Source organism: Lasiodiplodia theobromae, assembly GCF_012971845.1.
Source record: "Lasiodiplodia theobromae strain AM2As chromosome Unknown scaffold_17, whole genome shotgun sequence".
NCBI classification, from domain to species: domain Eukaryota; kingdom Fungi; phylum Ascomycota; class Dothideomycetes; order Botryosphaeriales; family Botryosphaeriaceae; genus Lasiodiplodia; species Lasiodiplodia theobromae.
The window spans coordinates 874,102-891,772 of record NW_023336377.1 but is presented as its reverse complement, the minus strand read 5'-3'; the positions used below and the strand labels follow the sequence as shown (position 1 = coordinate 891,772).

At 57.0% G+C, this 17,671-nt stretch overlaps 6 protein-coding genes across 6 annotated transcripts; 4 read left to right on the top strand and 2 right to left on the bottom strand.

The window, feature by feature from the left end:
- Positions 1-1,906: 1,906 nt before the first annotated feature.
- On the top strand, positions 1,907-3,412 carry LTHEOB_6194 (Origin recognition complex subunit Orc5; the record flags this gene model as incomplete). The annotated part of the gene is made up of 3 exons (XM_035515423.1): positions 1,907-1,996; positions 2,046-2,886; positions 2,952-3,412. 3 exons carry the CDS (start codon positions 1,907-1,909, stop codon positions 3,410-3,412), a joined length of 1,392 nt encoding a protein of 463 aa, XP_035373325.1.
- A 1,236-nt stretch (positions 3,413-4,648) lies between these two features.
- On the top strand, positions 4,649-5,513 carry LTHEOB_6193 (ER lumen protein retaining receptor; the record flags this gene model as incomplete). The annotated part of the gene is made up of 4 exons (XM_035515422.1): positions 4,649-4,663; positions 4,797-5,075; positions 5,164-5,414; positions 5,477-5,513. The coding sequence occupies 4 exons, from the start codon at positions 4,649-4,651 to the stop codon at positions 5,511-5,513; spliced, it is 582 nt and encodes a 193-aa protein (XP_035373324.1).
- Positions 5,514-8,495: 2,982 nt separating this feature from the next.
- On the top strand, positions 8,496-9,848 carry LTHEOB_6192 (uncharacterized protein; the record flags this gene model as incomplete). The annotated part of the gene is made up of 1 exon (XM_035515421.1): positions 8,496-9,848. The coding sequence occupies one exon, from the start codon at positions 8,496-8,498 to the stop codon at positions 9,846-9,848; it is 1,353 nt and encodes a 450-aa protein (XP_035373323.1).
- A 589-nt stretch (positions 9,849-10,437) lies between these two features.
- Positions 10,438-12,227, bottom strand: LTHEOB_6191 (Mfs general substrate transporter; the record flags this gene model as incomplete). Its single annotated transcript, XM_035515420.1, has 4 exons — positions 10,438-11,330; positions 11,408-11,736; positions 11,854-12,137; positions 12,186-12,227. The coding sequence occupies 4 exons, from the start codon at positions 12,225-12,227 to the stop codon at positions 10,438-10,440; spliced, it is 1,548 nt and encodes a 515-aa protein (XP_035373322.1).
- A 1,120-nt stretch (positions 12,228-13,347) lies between these two features.
- Positions 13,348-14,848, top strand: LTHEOB_6190 (tRNA-specific adenosine-34 deaminase subunit tad3; the record flags this gene model as incomplete). The annotated part of the gene is made up of 2 exons (XM_035515419.1): positions 13,348-13,477; positions 13,551-14,848. 2 exons carry the CDS (start codon positions 13,348-13,350, stop codon positions 14,846-14,848), a joined length of 1,428 nt encoding a protein of 475 aa, XP_035373321.1.
- Positions 14,849-15,214: 366 nt separating this feature from the next.
- On the bottom strand, positions 15,215-17,196 carry LTHEOB_6189 (uncharacterized protein; the record flags this gene model as incomplete). The annotated part of the gene is made up of 2 exons (XM_035515417.1): positions 15,215-15,415; positions 15,472-17,196. 2 exons carry the CDS (start codon positions 17,194-17,196, stop codon positions 15,215-15,217), a joined length of 1,926 nt encoding a protein of 641 aa, XP_035373320.1.
- Positions 17,197-17,671: the final 475 nt, after the last annotated feature.

The window sequence follows — 17,671 nt, the reverse complement described above, 5'->3', positions numbered from 1 at the left end:
TCCAGGAGGCCCCGAGATCTTGACCAGGAAACAGAAAGGGGAGAGACAGCGCTTTTTGCCGCTGCATGCCTTGGACTTCTGACCAATTGCAAGACGTTGGTTGTCGAAGGTGCAAATGTTTCAAAGCCCAGGGAAAACGGCGACACAGCTTTAGATGTTGCTTGCCAGTACGGACATACCAGCGTATGCGACTTCCTGTTGTCCGTGAACGAAAGTTTGGACTCCGCTGCGCCTGCCCCAGGGACATCTCTCCAGGCTGCAACTCGGGGTGGACATATAGATGTTGTCCGACTACTTCTCTCGAGGGACATCGAAATACCTGAAGGACTGGAAGCGGAGGCATTGGCAGCCGGAAGGCGCGATATCGCAGAGCTTATCCGATCGAAGCTGCAAAAGAAAAGACGTCAGCAGACGGAGATCAATACGTGGACTGAGCGAGAGATCAACACTCTGCAACTGCTGCGTGTATGCAAAGAAGAAAACGAAGAAGACTTACTCCGTCTCTTGGACGCGGGGATATATCCAAATCGACGTTTGAACGATGATCACGAGACAGCTCTCCACATCGCAAGTAAGAGAGGTTGGGTAACCGCCGTAAAAGTCCTCGTTCAAGAAGGTTCCGAAGTCGACTCACTCGATTATTTCAAAAGCACGCCTTTGTTATGCGCAGCAAACAATCGACAATGGGAAGTCGCAATGACCCTACATACTCTAGGCGCACGACTGGATTCCTGCGATGCTGTTGGGTGGTCCGTGTTGCACTACGCACATGATAACCCTGAGATGATGGCCTACTTTCTTGAAAAAGGTTCGGACGCCACTTCAAGTTCACACTTGTATGGTAGCCCTCTGGTGCTGACTACCGACACTGCTTGTACGGAATTGCTACTGCGGAATGGCTGTGATCCCTTCGCAACTACGGCTTTAAATGCCTCTGCAATCTCGGAGAAATCTGGCCAGCCATCTACCGAAGAATCTCTGCGGAGCATCCTTTCAGAAAGGCCGGCGAAACGCATGTTCGATGTCATCGACTTACGAGATTTACGTATGGACTCTACTCCGCTTCATCGTGCGGCTTTTTCCGGAAGATTAGGAAATATGCTCGCCCTTATTGAGCATGGGGCCGATGTCAACTTACCCGGAGGTCGTTTCGGAACACCTTACCAAGCAGCTTTCAAACAAGGGCATGCCAAAGCACTAACGCTCCTTGCCGAGAATGGTGCCAAGCCCTGCATGGTCATCCGAGACGGACAGGAACATGCCGCCTGGTTCTGGGAGCACGGCGGACAATTCTCTTTTCCCGCTCCGGGCGGGACCTGGGTTCCTACATCACTGCCACTGGAGTCCAAGAAGCCACCGAGGACGATTCGAGCCAATGACGCACGCAAAGGCCGGTATTGGGAGCATGGCTATCGCTTCTCTCTCCAGAACCAGAGGGGAGCTTGGACTATGGCCTGAGTGGCTGCAGAAGGTCTGGTGTGCATGATTTCCTTTCTTGCTGTTTTCTCTTTGAATAATCGTGGAGTTCATCTTATCTCCGGTATCATGGGGCCTTGTTGATCGAATTGCTGCTTATGACGATTTATTTTCATTTTTGATTAGTGTTTGTGTTCCTGCGGCTACATTTCCTTCAGGTTTGCGTAGCGGTACTAGTCTCAATAGACTGATGTTGGAGAGAACGGATTCTACGAGACAGCTGCCGGTATTGCGTGAGGAGAAGCTTTTTTTCCTTTGACGGCTTCCAAAGAGTTGTTATTGTGCGTCGAAATTCTATGTGATGTAATGCTTGTGAAGTCGAGGGCGAACCGCGGTGTTTGACAGGCGCTCGCTCGCACGGACGCATTGCAACGCGTGAAGCTCTCTCAAAGATCAGCGCCAACGCCAGAGCTGCAACACACTACCAACAATGCTCCCCGAGGAATTGCTTCTCACCACGCTGAGCGAGCAATTTCCATGCCGTGAGCTGCAGATCCGCCAGCTGGCGGCTCTCTATAATGTCTGTTCCCCGTTCGATTCCCCGCGCCGTAAACTAACAACTCCAACAGCCACCACTTCCCAGCCCTTCAACCCTTGTCATACACGGTCTCGATGCCACCGGCAAGACTTCGATAGTCCGCGGCGTCCTCGAGACCCGCAAGCTCCCCCATGCCATCGTCAACTCCCGCGAATGCATAACCGGTCGGCACCTACTCGAACGCACCCTCGCCGCCTGCCTCGACGCCATCGACGACGCCGACCCAGACACAACCCTCGACCGCGCGCCGTACGCGCGATGCGAGAACCTCAGCGCGCTCTTCGTGCAGCTGCAGCGGCTGCTCGACGGCACGGAGCGCTTCGTCCTCGTCTTCGACGGGGTGGACAAGCAGCGCGAGGCGCCGCCGACGCTGCTGCCCGCGCTCGCGCGGCTGGGCGAGCAGATCCCCAGCCTCAGCACCGTCCTGATCCTCTCGGTGCCGCCGCGCCCGCGCCTGCTGCACGCCGCCTGCACGCCGACCGTGCACTTTCCGTCGTACTCGCGCGACGAGGCCGTCCTCATCCTGTCGCGGCGCGGGCCGCCGTCGAACATCTTCCTCGTGCCGCCGAGCCCGTCGAAGGGCTATACGGACGACCTGGCGGAGGAGGATAAGGCGTATGTGTGGACGCGGTTCTTGGGTGTGGTCTGGGATTCGCTGGCGAAGAGCGCGGCGCGCGACGTCGTCGGCTTCAGGGCGCTGGCGGATAAGCTGTGGGATCCGTTCGTCACGCCTATCCGCGACGGCACGTTCGGAACGAGGGATTTCTCGCGGCTGTTGGTGCACCGGCGGGCCATCTTCCAGGGCGAGTCCGCCTTGGTGGACAGAGTAGTCGTGCCGCAGGAAGCGGACGAGAGCAAGTCGAATTCAAAGAGTAAGATGGACACAAGACAACAACCCCAATCGTTTTGATATATACTAACGCCTCCCTTCCCACAGTCACCCACGACCTCCCCTACTTCTCCAAATACCTCCTCTGCGCCGCCTACCTAGCCTCGTACAACCCGGCGCGGCAAGACAACATCTACTTCATGAAAGCCAGCGAGAAGAAGCGCCGCAAGCGTGCCGCCGGCGCTGCTTCCACCCCCGGCCGTGCCGCCAGTCGCAAGATCTCGCGCCACCTTCTCACGCCCTCGGCCTTCCCACTCGACCGCCTGCTCGCCATCTTCCGCGCCGTCCTGCCGCCGCACGACGTACCGCCTGCCTCGGCGGATGTGTACACGGCCATCGCGACGCTGAACTCGCTGCGCCTGCTGCTGCGGGGCGGCGCTGCTGGCGCGGATCCGTTGGATGGGAGTTGTAAGTGGAGGGTCAATTATGGGTGGGAGTATGTGAGGGATTTGGGGAGGAGTGTGGGGTTGGAGATGGGAGAGTATTTGGCGGGCGTGGCGGATGCGTAGGAGGAGGAGGTGGTGGTGGGATAGAGGTGAGCTCTTTGATTTTAATGAGAAAGCTAAAAATAAGATACCCAAAAGCAAAAGGAAATTCGAGATGGTTTCAGTTTACACAGTTTTTATCTCTATAGAATGCAGCCTAAGCACCAGACGTCGTGTATGGAGGCGTCCTTCCTAACAGATGAAGTTACCGGTCAGTAGCTGTGGTCACACTATTCGAACGAGGGAGGTCATGTGCACTTCTGGCACACGTGTAGCAAAGATTTTTCCCATTTTGCCTGAGGCAATACTCAGTTGCACTTCCGCCCATGCTGAGAGAAAACGGCGGCGCCGCTGGAAGAGCAAACCAGGGTCCGAGTAGTAGAGCGTGAGTGGGTCGAAGGAAGGCCGACCTAGGACCAAGGATTGCAATCGGCCCGCATCCAACAGTGGTAGACATACGCTGCGAATACACAGTCACAAGTCCAACTGTAAAGCCACGGTAGCAACTTGCAGAATCTGCCATTTGTCCTTTGTGAGGGTTGTGGCTGGAAAGCTGCGGACTGACCGACCATGACGTCGTGCTCAAGGGGATCCTGTCGCTTAGTGCGAATAGCTCCCATTTTGCATTCGTAGAAAATGATCAATGATGGCCCCAGCTGCGCCGCAGTGATATCACTGCTTGGCAGTCTCAGGCAGGAAAGTGACCAACAGGTCCAAATGTTGCTCGCGGCGGGGGCCAAGCTGTGCCGCGGTGGATCGCAACGGCGCTCTTAGCCGTGGTGTTGATCGCAACGTTGGGTAGTGAGAAAATAGAACACGCTCGGAACACAGCTGCAGCTGCTCGTATTAATAGCGCACAGCCGCAGCTGCGACGTAGGAACTCGTCGAAATAAAGTTGCGCAGGGATGAAGCGGGCCAGGATTCCTCTCGCGCGTTTCATCGCTTAGTCACGCTCCAACGTGTCCAGATTGAAGCTCCCGCGCAGCTCAAACACCTCTGCCGAACGACAAGAAATCGACTCCATACACCCATAATCCTTGTTCCAGCGAGCTGCTGGTGCTGCCCAAGATGAACATTTTCCGGTTGCTGGGTACGTGAACACACCTCCGCGCGGCCGCTGGCGCCGCCTGCCCTCCGAGCTCAACAAGAGACACCCGCCGTCGAGCAGGAGAGTAGCAAAGGAAACGCAAATGCTGACGCCCATGGCGCTGCGCAGGGGACTTGTCCCACCTGATATCCATCCTTATCCTGCTTCACAAGATGAAGACCACCAACGTGCGTACTCACCTCGCCCGCGCGCGCGTGTGCGCTCGTCCCATCCGCCCGAAGCTCAGCGACGGCGGCGCAGCGCGCGCGCGACTCGAGAGACTGGAGGAGACTCGAAAGCTGACGAGGCATTGGACGGCAGAGCGCAAACGGCATCTCGTTCAAGTCGCAATTCCTGTACCTCATGGTCTACGTGACCCGCTACATTGACCTGCTCTGGACCTTCTACGACCCCTCCGCCCTGTACAACACCGTCTTCAAGATCATCTTCATCGCCTCCTCCGCCTACACCGTCTACCTCATGCTCAACGACTACCGCCCCACCCACGACCCGAACCTCGACACATTCAAGGTCCAGTACCTGCTGGGTGCCAGCGCCGTCCTGGCCATCTTGTTCCCGTACAAGTACACGCCGACTGAGGTGCGCAATGCTTCTTCCCACGAGACGATAGAAAAGAAAAGCGGCGGGGTATTCGGAACGGGGGACAACATGCTGATACGACGAACAGATCCTCTGGGCCTTCTCCATCTGGCTCGAGTCGGTGGCCATCCTGCCGCAGCTCTTCATGCTGCAGCGCACCGGCGAGGCCGAAACCATCACGACGCACTACCTCTTCGCGCTCGGCGCCTACCGTGCTCTGTACATCCCCAACTGGCTCTACCGCTGGTTCGCCGAGGGCTACTACGACCCCATCGCCCAGATCGCCGGCATCATCCAGACCATCCTGTACTCCGACTTCTTCTGGATCTACTACACCAAGTGAGTGAACTGGCGCCCCCCGTTCAGGTGAGGGTATCCCCTTTGCTGACACGCGCACGCAGGGTCCTTCAGGGCAAGAAGTTCAACCTTCCCGTGTAAACTCCCCTTTTCTTCATTATTCGTGTCTTTGCCGGAGGGACAATCGAAAAGCAAAAATATGCAGGTTGGCATGCGGGCAGACCCTGGGAGAAGCAGGGAGAGGACGCCGGGGAAAGGAAAGTTGTACGATGGAGTTAACCGGTGGAGGAGAGAAAGCATTTCCGGGATGGAAGGGTCTTTACTTCGCCATGATTCCCCCTCTGATGAACGCGACATCTTGCCTCTCTTGTTCAAAGAGCGTTTTCGTTCTGCACTTAATCTCCCCGTTTTCACACGCAGTTCTTTTTTGGGAGAGCTCCGCTGGGAGTTTGATCCGACGTGTACGGGTGTGGTTGCCGTGGGCATAGTAAGTATGAACCGCGCGTTTTCGACATTTTGCCAGTTTGTACTTTTACCTCTTTTTTTTTCGAGCATGGCAATGGAAAAACTTACATAAGGTGGAGAACCCCCCGCATCTTAGTTGTTTGAGCGTGTGATGTCGTTTTCAAGCAGGAACCTGGTGGCGCTTGATGGCCATGCCTTTGTTGGTTGGTGGAGTTGGAGTGAAGGTAGAATGAGAGCAATCGGGAGCGACTTTGATCAGATACGTAGAGAAATCCACAGGTTTTGAACCAGAAATAGCTTGAAATACGTGATCTCTCTTGCCCCCAAGGTTGTTCCACTTTCGAACAGCCTTGGGGGCTTATTTGCGTAAAGATCGAGTCGACCGAGACAACTACACATTCAAAACAGCGGCATGTGATGCGACCTAGTGCGTAAGGCAACTGTCGCGAACAGCGAAAAGAGAAACGCAGAGAAGAAGAGGCCAAGAGGACATGATCAGAAAGAACTTAGGAAACGACCTCCGCCTCTTTGACCAACCGAGGAAAGAGAGAGAGCAGGAATGGAACAGAGAAGAAAAATAGGCCAATGTGTTCATCTGGTCTAGGGAGTCCGTCGCAGCACCATCCTACCCAACACCGTCCTGAGCTTTCCTTTGAAAACATTGTCTCACTATATCTCCGATGGCCGCCGTAAAACCGGAAGGATGGAATTCTGGCGTACCCTTTCCCGAGGCGACAGCCGGCCGTTGTGCCCTGAGTGATGTGGTATTCTTACCCCACATCCAGCGATTTCTGGCGGCTCACCATTTCTGTACCTGACGCCAAACCAATTTCGGTCAAGATAGAGGACAGGGTTTGGTGGCGCATGTCTGACAAACGTCTGACTCGGAAACTTTGTCTAGACGTCGAAAATCTGGTGTTGAGGTTTGTTCGGCGTTGCGTTGCGTTGCGCTGCGTTGCACGCCTTTCACTACGGCTGCCACGACGACGGCTTCTGTACACAAGAAGTTCTCGAGGTTGTCGCCGTCGTAAGTTGGTCGACGCTGGCGGCTGGTCGTCGTTGTCGCATCCTATTCTACGCCTTGAAGATGTGATAGGTGGTATACCCATACAGACTGCTGGGATTAGCCACCTTATCGCCTTTCCTCTCTGACGTCGACGCAAAAATAGTCGTGGCCGTTTCTGGCGTCCGTTTGCTGCTGCAAGATTCATCGGTTCTGGCTGCTGCTGTACTGGAGCTTGGGGCTTCCTGCCTCTCCATGCACATTCGGCTCGTCGCCGGCGGTTGTTGTCAGGACGCTCCAAGTCGACGAACGGTTAGTCCGGATGCTGAGATGAAATGTTAGGGCGCTCATGCGTTGCGATGCATGGGGTGTGGTTGTCTTACGTTCATGCTGCTGCATGCTCCCGGCCATTCTGTTCTCTCTGCGTTCGACGCATGGATCTCGCTGCTGTCTGGATATCAATCATGTCTTCCACCGCCATCAACGAAGGTTGCTGGAATGCACTCCGTCGGTGGGCAACGTGCCTACTCAGCCGAGCCAGAGCAGGAAGGAAGGAAGGCGCCGTTGCCGTCGATGCGTGAGCACCACGACCAGACCTCACCATCGTATTCAGGGTTAGCGGACTCCTCTAGTCTGCTATGATTTCCGAACTTGATGGCCTTGATTGCAGCGGTGCTGATGGCCTCGAAAGAGCGTTTTTGCGGAAAATTTTCCTATCGATAGGCCCCTGGAGTCGAGCAGTAATCACCTTGCTGCATCGCCGAATTCGTCGCTGTGCCATTGGCTGGCCCATTCCTGGTGCCTCTCCTCACGTACCGCTGTTTGGATGATCGCCGCCGGCGCAATCGCTTATCACAGGATTTTCTCTGACGCCATACGCTATGACTGGGAATTATGCAAAGTTGTGCTGCGCTAGGGGCTTGACTTTCAGGCTCTGTGGTTCAGGGTTTTTCATCAAATCATGTGCCTGCCCTGTAGAGGCTGCAGGAACAGCGGGGATGTGGCTGTGTGGCTGTTTTCTGGCTCTGTTATACGAGGCCGCCCTGGGAACCACTGGTAGGCCGAGATGAGCACTTTTGGAAGGGTCTTTCCAGCTTCCCCTTGACGAGAGAGCCTCTGTAAGGATTGGGCAATGTGGCAGTCGCGGACGGCGTTCTGAGGAGCATTGAGTTGTCGTTCAGCGCCTACTTGAGCTACGAAGATGGGCTCAACGAGCATAGTCTGCGCTTCGTCGACTTTGCTACAGATTCACCTGCATAAGGTATACTATGGGTGCAATTGTCTGATGTAGAAGGTGCAATTGCATGATGTATATCATGTGTAATATCCATTGCGGCCTCCATCTGGCTTTCCCTGGTCCATTTAGTGGGTTCCCACTTCCCATGAGGATTCACGATACGTGTATCGGGACAGTGGCAGAACCAAATGGGCATCCCTTGTCTGGTTCGCAGAATTTTCCTGCCTTTATATGCTGCGTGATTCCTGGACCTCCCTTTTCTCTTTCAAACTCTCTCCTCCGCTCTACGAGGCAAAAGCTTTGCAGGCTAAGACATCCACAAGGCCTGCCCACTTCGACATCTCTTGCCTCTTTTCACTTGGACTCTTATTCCAAGTCAACCACTACCTTTCAAAAACTCTCTTTCAAACATTTCCAAATGATGCCGCCAAACGAGACCCGTGAGGAAGCCGCTGCCCGCTTCCAGGCGGCGTTTTGGGAGCACCAAGACGAAAGAACACCCCACAACAAAAACGATCCAGCGGGCAAGAAAAACACGCACAAGCACTTGCCCACGCGTGCTCAGCTGGCCGAGTGGGTCGACGCGCTGAAGGACGGGACGGAGATGCAGTTCGCTTCGGGCCAAGAGCGGCACTGGGCGAAGACATACCTCAGGCTGGAGGGCGAGAACGTCTTCTGGAAGAGCTCGGGCAACGGCGGAGTGCCCGACATGAAGGTGCTCTGCCTGGAGGAGTGGGCTCTCCGCATCTTCGACGCCCACGTCGCCGACGAGGCCGTGCATCGCGGCCGCGATGCGACGTACGAGTGGCTGCGCGACCCCGCTGCGGGTTGCAAGAAGCCCCAGGACGCCCCTGCCGGCACGGTGCTCTACAAGGCACCGATGAAAGAGGTCGTCATGACCTTCATCAGCGGCTGCCCCGTCTGCAAGGCCAAGTGCAGCAGTGGCAGCAGCAGCAACAGCAAGAAGCGGAAGGGCGCGCCTTCCCCAACCGACGACGACGACAACAACAACAACAATCAGCGGGGCGCCTCCCCTCATCCGCAGAAGAAGAGGGCGACAGGACGCAGAGTCCCCGTTGCCCCCGTTGCCCCCGCCGTCCCCGCCGTCCCCGCCGCCGCCCCCGCTGCCCTGGATGCCCCCGCTGACCTTGCGGGCTTCGCTGACCTCCTCGCCGGCCCTGCTGGCCCCGCTGACTCCGCTGACTTGTTTCAGTGGAATAACCGGGGTCTCCCATTCCAGGTTGAAGAGAACTTGCCGGTTCAAGGCAACTTCTCTTATGACCTGGCTAACGCCGCCCCCGCTCCCGCCCTCGCTCCCGCTCCCGCTCCCGGTCTGGCTCCAATTGGAGGCTTTCGCCTGGGGGATGGCCTCATCGACCCGGCCCTGCTGCAGGTCGGCCCCTACGCCGAGCCGGAGGCCACAGAGTCCCTCCAGCTCGGCAACCCTACTCTCGACTCTGCTCCTGTCCCGTTCGTCCCGCTCTCGGACGAGGAATTGGGAATTGAGGTTGACCGTGCCATTTGGGCTGACTTCCTCAGCTTTCCCAATAGAGAGCCCGACATCTCCAATCTTCAAGATGTCAACATTCCCAATCAAGAGCTCAACTTTTCTAATGAAGAGTTGAACTCTTCCAATCTTCAAGATACCAACTCTTCTAATGAAGAGTTGAACTTTTCCGGTCTTCAAGATGCCAGCTCTTCCGATGAAGAGCTCGACTTTTCCAATCTTGAAGAAAGCGACATTATCGATTGGGATTGCTTTACGTCTTAAGTCTTTGGCTCTTTCTCTTTTCCCGTTCCTGCAGTCACCTTGATTTGGAGTTTCATTGGAAATGTGTCACGACTTTCAGCATTATACCCCCAGCAGCACACTGGAAGATTCAAAGATACCCCGTGCGATGAAGTTTTTGAAAGATACCCTTTGCGATGGAGTTTTGGAAAGACACCACTTGCGTACAGTTTTGGGAAGGATACCCTTTATGATGGAGTTTTGTTTTGGGAAGGATACACTTTGCGATGGATTATGGAGTTTTGGAATACCCCGGATTGGAAAGATTTTGAGATACCCGATGGATCATGGAGTTTTGGTTATTGGTTTGGATCTGCTACTGGACTTTGGATCGCTATTGGTGTTTGGTGTTGGATTTGGTTATATAGGTAATATAGGACCGCCCTGTGCTCTGACTCCGCGACCGGCTGGCAAATAAACAGTCTAAGCGGATCAGAGTAAGTAAGGTTGGGTCGCTCTTCTCTACACTGATGGTCAATGTGCAACGTGACTGTGATGACAATATGATCTAGTGATGCTGACTTTATGTATAGATGCCGCCCTCACTTCCCCACAGCCGTGCCTTCCTCTTCTACTCCCTCTCAGCCTTCTTCTCTTCATCCACCCCTCGCGCCCTCTCCACCGTCGCCTCCACATGCTCAGTCATCAGCTCTCCCACCCCCTGCAAAAACGCCACACACACCAACGCAATCACAGTGAACGGTATCACACTCGCCCACGCCAGCCGATACGCCCTAGCCCACACCCACCGCCCCTCGGCCACAACGCTCTCCAACGCCCGTCTCCCCACCTGCCCGGCCACGACCTCGCCCAACGCCTCCACGCTCGTCGCGCCCTCGCCCTCCGCCATCGCCGCCACGACCATCTCCACCAACCCCGCGCCCATCCCCGCCTCCTCTGCCGCCCGCGCCACGGCGCCATCGTAATGCGCGGTCATGTACCCCTTGACAATCGCATCCAGCACCGCCGAGCCCACAGCCCCACCAATCGCGCGCGCCGAAAAAGCCAGCCCCGTCGCCGTCGACAGGAACTGGTGCGGCGCGCTGAACTGCACCGCCGCGACGAGCAGCGTCAGCGGGCCGGCCTGGCCCACGGCGCACAGCACGTTGAGGCCGTACTGCGCGTCGCTCCAATGCGGCGCGACGCACGCGTACGCGATGGTCACGGCCAGGAACAGCGCGAAGCACAGGACCAGCGGCGAGCGGATGTCGCGGTACCGCGTGCTGTACCACGTGATGGGGATGCTGGCGAAGAAGACGGGGAGCAGGTAGCTGAGTTGTCGGACTGCGATGGTCCAGGGCGTCGTGGACCAGGCGAGGTGGAGGATCAGTTGCGGTGTTATGGCCGTCACGGCCGAGTAGAAGAGGTAGCCTTCGACGGTGAAGGCGGTGACGGAGAGGGGGAAGTTGCGGCCTGAGCGGAAGAAGACGTGGGCGAGGAGGCCGTCGGTGCGGGCGCGCCATTCTGGTTGGGGGGTTTGGTTAGTTTATGGTGGAAGGGGGATAGGGAGGGGAGAGTGGAGGGACATGGCAGAGACGCACCGTAGATGCAGAATATGATGAGGAGTACGCAGCCTATGACCAGGGGAGCTATGACGTGCGCGTCAGACCAGGGGTATGTGCCCGCTGCCCAGTCGAGGGCGAGGAGGATCGTGGTGGAGCTTCCGATGAAGAGGACTGAGCCGATGGGGTCGCACGCCCAGATATATTCTGACAGCTTCATGCGCGGGAAGTCGCTGTGACGGGGTGGCCAGTAGAAGAGGAGGAAGCCGAGGGCGGATGTCAAGTGGAATGCGCCTTGCGTCCAGAAGATGTAGCGCCAGCCGCTGGAGCTCATATTACTGTACGCTCCTGCGCTGAGTTGGCCGATACTGGTGAATGTTAGCAGACAGTTAGATCAGTATAGCGAAGTTATGTGATTCACTGAGAAACCCTTTGAGTTCTGCCGCAGATGGGAATGAGGGAAGAGCAAGAGGAGAACAACTTACATTCCCGCAGATGCACCTCCCAAGAAAGCAATTCCGTTTGCCACAGCACGATATTTTAGGGGAAGAATCTCAGATGGAATAGACTGGACGATGGCTATAGTCGATAGGGTGACTCCAACCAGAATACTGCCACCAATCAACATGTTCATCGATGTGGCTTTCGCGCAGATGATGCAACCGACGAAGGCTATCAGTGGTGGAATCGAAGCGAGGTATTTACGATCAAGGATATCCGACAGACGGCCAATTATTGGAGACAGCACGGCTTGCATGAGTAGAGGGCCCTAACCATGTCAGGAAATATTCTCACAAGCCATGGCTCATACGCATACCTGAATTATCCAACCAGACAAGGACGAGTCTTCGAAGTCCATGGCGATGAAAGCAACCACAGATGCGGCTGATACCGTTGTATACACTTGAGCCATGATGCTAACGACTGTCAGTAGATGTTCACCGCCTCTTTCAGATTACCCTTACGTGAATGATGAGAGGAATACCACCAGCCAGGTCCTCCATCCCAGATCCAGAGGAGATGCCTCTTCAGCAGCTTCCTCTTGGATAGTCTTTACGTGCAGCTCATGACGATGTTGTGAATTGGCTTCGTGCTGGTTCAAGGACTCGATGCGAACAGCCTCTGTCTTCTCCGCCGTCTCCATGGGGGGCAGATCCTCGCGTCGTCCACGCGAATGGAACAGATGCAGAATCGGAGCGATAGTTCCGCATTCAAGTGCTAGAGCACAGGTCAGTTTTATACATTGCGTGCCGAGAAGCTAGAGGCTGGGAGCTAGAACGATTTATAAGGGGCGGCCAGGCGCCAGAGGCACGGAGCTACCCCACAGTTACAGCTGTGACAAGGGTCGTCGGGTGCGCTGTGACTTCCCCAGGTCTTTTACCCCGCGAAAGAGCTAGACCAGCAGGGGAGATGACTGACTCGACGCATATCATTTGCCATGAATGGGAAGGTGCGGCTATCGCAAGGGAGCCGTCCTGCATCCCCATGCTTTCGGCACTTGAGAAGTGAAGTATGCCGGTCGGATGCATGAAGGCATTCTCCGCCACGCCAAGGAGATGCAAAGATGGACGAATGATTACTTCTGCTGAGCAATCATCAAAAGTGCTGATAACGGGCAATTGCCGAGGAAGTGATCAAATGAGGAGGTAGAAACAGCGCGCTGAATGATGTCGCCGTCGTGTGCAGAAACTACTTCACGTCTGGAAGCCTGATATAAGCTTATTAGTCGTTATAAAGGTCCAATCTCTACAATCTGTAATAGTCGAGTATGACGTATCAAACAGACTGAATGCGCGAAGATGATGAAGATGGAGAGTCGTGGCCGTCCTGTGGTCGCGCGAGTCGAGCCGCGTCTCCACCGAGGCAGATCCCGGCCAAAATTTGGTGACGGACCGGCCGAATTTTTGCTGTAGGGCTGAACCCACGTCCTTCCCCCACCAATCTTGTCCGCGCTTCTTTCCTCTCTCCAACAATATGTCATGAGCACAAAGCAAAGCGCCGGCGGTCACCCTCACGACCATGTCGTGGAGGGCCTCGGCATCACTCCTCTCAAAGGCCATCTAGTGCCGCTGAAGACCAAAGGCGAAATCCGCGCGAGCAACGAGCTGAGTACGTCATTCCGTACACCGCACACTCTTCACGAACTTCCACCGCTAACTAGAGTCCCGCGTGGGAAACACAGTCGACGTATACGTCGTAGAGCTCCCAGCCCGCTCCGCCAATGCCGTCCTCAGCATCCTCCGCAGCGCCCTTCCCGCCGACACCACGACGCCCGCAGTCGACATCCAACACCTCCGCCGCGTCATCAAACCGTCCTTCCTCCCTCCGCCCGCCCTGGGCCTCCTCACCCCCAACCGCGTAAACGCCCCTGCCTCCTTCGGCGAGACGCGCTTCCTCCTCGTCTGCCCCACGACGCAAATCGCCCCGTCTGACCTCTCCACCCTGCTATCCGCACACCCACCCTTCAAACCCACCGAGCCTGCCGCAGACAACGACGACGACAGCACCGCACCCGCCGAAAGCGTCACCACCCCGTCCTCTTTCCCCCTCGCCATCCACACCCTCCCCGTCCCGGCCCTCGCGCCCACCTCCGCGCCCCAGGCCGACGGCTGGACCGCGACGTACTGGCCCGTCGCCTACAAGCACACCAACCCCTACGGCCCGCACCCGTCGCTCGTCTCGCGCGCCGCGGCCGAGGTCAGCCCCCGCGCAGGGACGTGGCTGGCGCTGGCGGAATGCGGCGCGTGGCAGGCTGTGGATGCGGGGATGACGGCTGCGGGAGCGGCGGTCGGCGCGGTAGTCGTGGAGAGGCGGTTGGATGGGAATGGGCGCGCGGTGCAGGAGGGGAGGTGTGTTGTTGTGGCGGGGGATGCGAGGAGGTGTGGGATGGTGGGAGGTGATGATGATGATGCTGGTGCTGGGGAGAGCGAGGGGTGTGGTGGGGTGGGTGCTGGGAATGTCATGGCGCATGCGGTGATGCGGGCGATTGGGATGGTGGCGCTGAAGCGGTTGAGGCTGGAGGAGGCGGCTGGGAAGAGCAGTACGCAAGCTGGGGATTCTGAAGGGCAGGGCGAGGAGAAGGAGCAGAAGCCTTCGCGTGCCTGCTGTGATCCTGTCGAGCCGGTCTTTGCGGTGCAGCCGCGTACGGAGGTCGAGAAGGCGCTGTTTGAGCGCGACGATAATCTCTCGCCGAACGGATATCTCTGCGTGGATCTGGAGATTTACCTCACGCATGAGCCCTGCGTTATGTGCTCGATGGCTATCCTGCACTCCCGATTCAACAGGGTCGTTTTCAACCGCCGCATGCCTCGCTCTGGTGGTATGACGGCGGATGAACACGGAGTGGGTCACGGGCTGTTCTGGCGGCCGGCGGAGTTGAATTGGAAGTTTCTCTGCTGGGAGTTTGTGGAGGACAATGAGGGTGCGAAAGATGAGGATGAAGAGAGCAAGCTCATTGTAGATGATGGCATAAACGCTTGAAGAGATTCTACACCTACACCTGTTGGAGAGAGCGTTGAATATGACCCCATCTTGTACATAGAAGCGCGCGAAGCAAAAGAAAATGCCTAGAATAGATGAAAATCTTTCACATCATCACTACAGTCGTATAGTTTCTAAGCTGGATGGCCATTCTTTTCTTCATTACTTGCCATAGTGCTGCAACGGAACTACTCAACCATTCATTATATGCGCTATGTAGGAGATCCTCGCAACAATGCCTATTACCGGGTATATCATCCAGTTGTCTCTCCATAAATACCATACCTTTCCATGCTATGACAACTCTCTATACCAAGCACACCTCACCCACTCCTTACGCGATGCATACGAAAGCCACTCCAGGCATTAAGAGCTGCAGCTACACTGCATCGCCCTGTTGTACTTGGGCGGATCGGCGCAGAACCGCTCCTCGTCCTTCTCGTCTAGTCCCCATTTCTCTTCGAAGGGGTTCAATGACATGTTCATGACGGTCTTCAACACATCACGCTCTTGCTTGCGCTCTACGCGCTCGATGAGCTCGTCAAGGACCCAGCCCTTGGGAACAAACTAGAGTGACGTTAGATATTGTTGTTTGCGCTCGGGTTCATAAGTGGTCAACTTACCTTCGGGTTCACGCTCTTCATAGCCGCGTTGCGCTCCTCGTCTTTGCCCTCGCCCCAGTCCTCAAGAACACGCTTCTGCCAGCTCTCCAGCCACTTGCCGATACGCTGGCGAGCCGTGTCTTCGCCACCAGCAACACCGTCATCATGGAAGAAGCGGGAGGCGAGCTGCTCGCGCTGCTCGCCCGTCTCGAGGTCTGCGGTCTTAACGTCGCTCAGGCGGCGGAAGGACTGGTTGAAATCAAGCTCATGGGCTTCCATGAGGTCAAGCCATTCGGAAAAGAGCTCATCGAAGTCACTCTTCTTCTGAGTGCGCAGGCCGAGGCGGGCGGTCATCAGGCGCTTATACTCGTCGATGAAGACGGCCTTGTACTCCTCACCGGCCTGGTCGATGGCGTGTTCGGCACGCTCGACCAGCTCCTTGGCCCAGTTCTCGCGCACGCCCTGGTTAACGAACTCGTCCTCATCGCAGCGGGCGCCGGCGCCGAGAAGCTCGCCCAGGGCCTCGCCCAGGCGCACGAGGTTCCACCAGATGATGGTGGGCTGGTTGCGGTAGCTGTAGCGCAGCATGTGGTCGTCGTGGTTGGGCGTGTAGCTGGGGTCGAAGTTGTCCATGAAGGCGAAGGGCCCGTAGTCCATGCTCAGGCCGAGGATGGACGTGTTGTCCGTGTTGAGCACGCCGTTCATGAAGCCGTACGCCTGCCACGCCGCCACCGTCACCGCGTTGCGCCGCGCGATCTCGCGGTACAGCCGCACGAAGCGGTTCTCGGCCTCCTTGCCTTCGCCGCCTTCGACGGTGTCTTTGGCCACGCCGCGCGTGACGGTGACGCGGTCGTCCTCGGGCTTCGCGAGCTTCGCGGGCAGGTTCTCCCAGCCGCCGTAGACGTGCTCGGCGACGTATTCGGAGAGCTGGCGCAGCAGCTTTCGCTCGCCCCGCGCGCGGAGCAGGTCAAAGGTGCCCAGCCGGATCCAGCTCTGGGCGAAACGGGCGACGATGGCGCCAGGTTCCATTCGCTCGCGCATGACCTTCGCCCGAGGGCAGAGTACGAGAGACAGAGCGCGAGTGGTGGGGATCTTCAGAGCGTTGAGGTACTCGGAGACAACGAACTCGCGGATGCTCGAACGCAGCACCGCCTTGCCGTCGGCGAAGCGCGAGTAGGGCGTCTTACCCGCGCCCTTGAGCTGGAGCTCGTACCGCACGCCGGTCGTGGGATTCGTCGTCTCGAACAGCGAGATGGCGCGGCCATCGCCCAGCTGGCCCGCCCACTGCCCGAACTGGAACCCGCCGTAGCATTGTGCCCACGGGTACACGCCTTCACCGGTGTCCTCGTCCCAGGAGATTATCTCGTTGCCTGCCAGAGCGTGGACGAACTCTTCCTCCTTCTCCGCGCCCTCGGCGAGCGCCAGGTCCCGCATCGCCGCGTCGCTGACGGCAAGCAGCTCTGGCGCCAGTGTCGGCTCTGGTCGCACGTACGTGTACAGCGCGCCTTTCACCATGCGCGGACCGAGGGTCTCGCGCGGCGCATTGTGCGAGTCTTTGGGCGTCTCGAAGGCCGGGTCGGAGGGTAGGTTGGACGTGAAGACGTTGGACTTGGGGAGGTCGCGGAGGCTCTTGAAGGTTTGGGAATTGCCTGTCGCGCCGTTGGCGCCGTTGCTTAGATGGTTCGCCATCTGCGCTAATCGCGGGCGTACTGCTTGAGGACGGGCGCGGAGGGCGCGGGAGAGCATATACGGCGGGGGATGGCCTGGTGGCGAAGATCTGGTGGGCTTGTGGGAGGTCGAGCTGGGTGGGAGAGCTTCAAGGCGGATGCGTGAGGGATGTGCAATTTGGTGGACATGCAAAGGAGCGAGAGCACAAATTCGCCATTTGATGTTTGGCGTATTGCTGCGTCATCAGCACGTTCGAGGCGGCGAGCCGAAAGGTCGAAGCTATTGCCGCGGCCACTAACCCCGGCCAGGAGATTTCTCAGCGCGGGGAAGTGTGTCGGCCCGCAGCTGTTGTGATCATGCCTAATTGCTGGGCATGGCCTAATTTAATGGACTTATGCTGGATTTCGACTGAATGAGGCATCTGGAGCTCTGCATATCCGCCAAATTAACGTATCGAGCAAGTGATCTTCTTCAGAGATGCCACAGTGGGTGAGCCATCGTAACTAATTTCTATCGTTACGTTGGTAGCTTCAGCTACCATCCAGACGTAGAT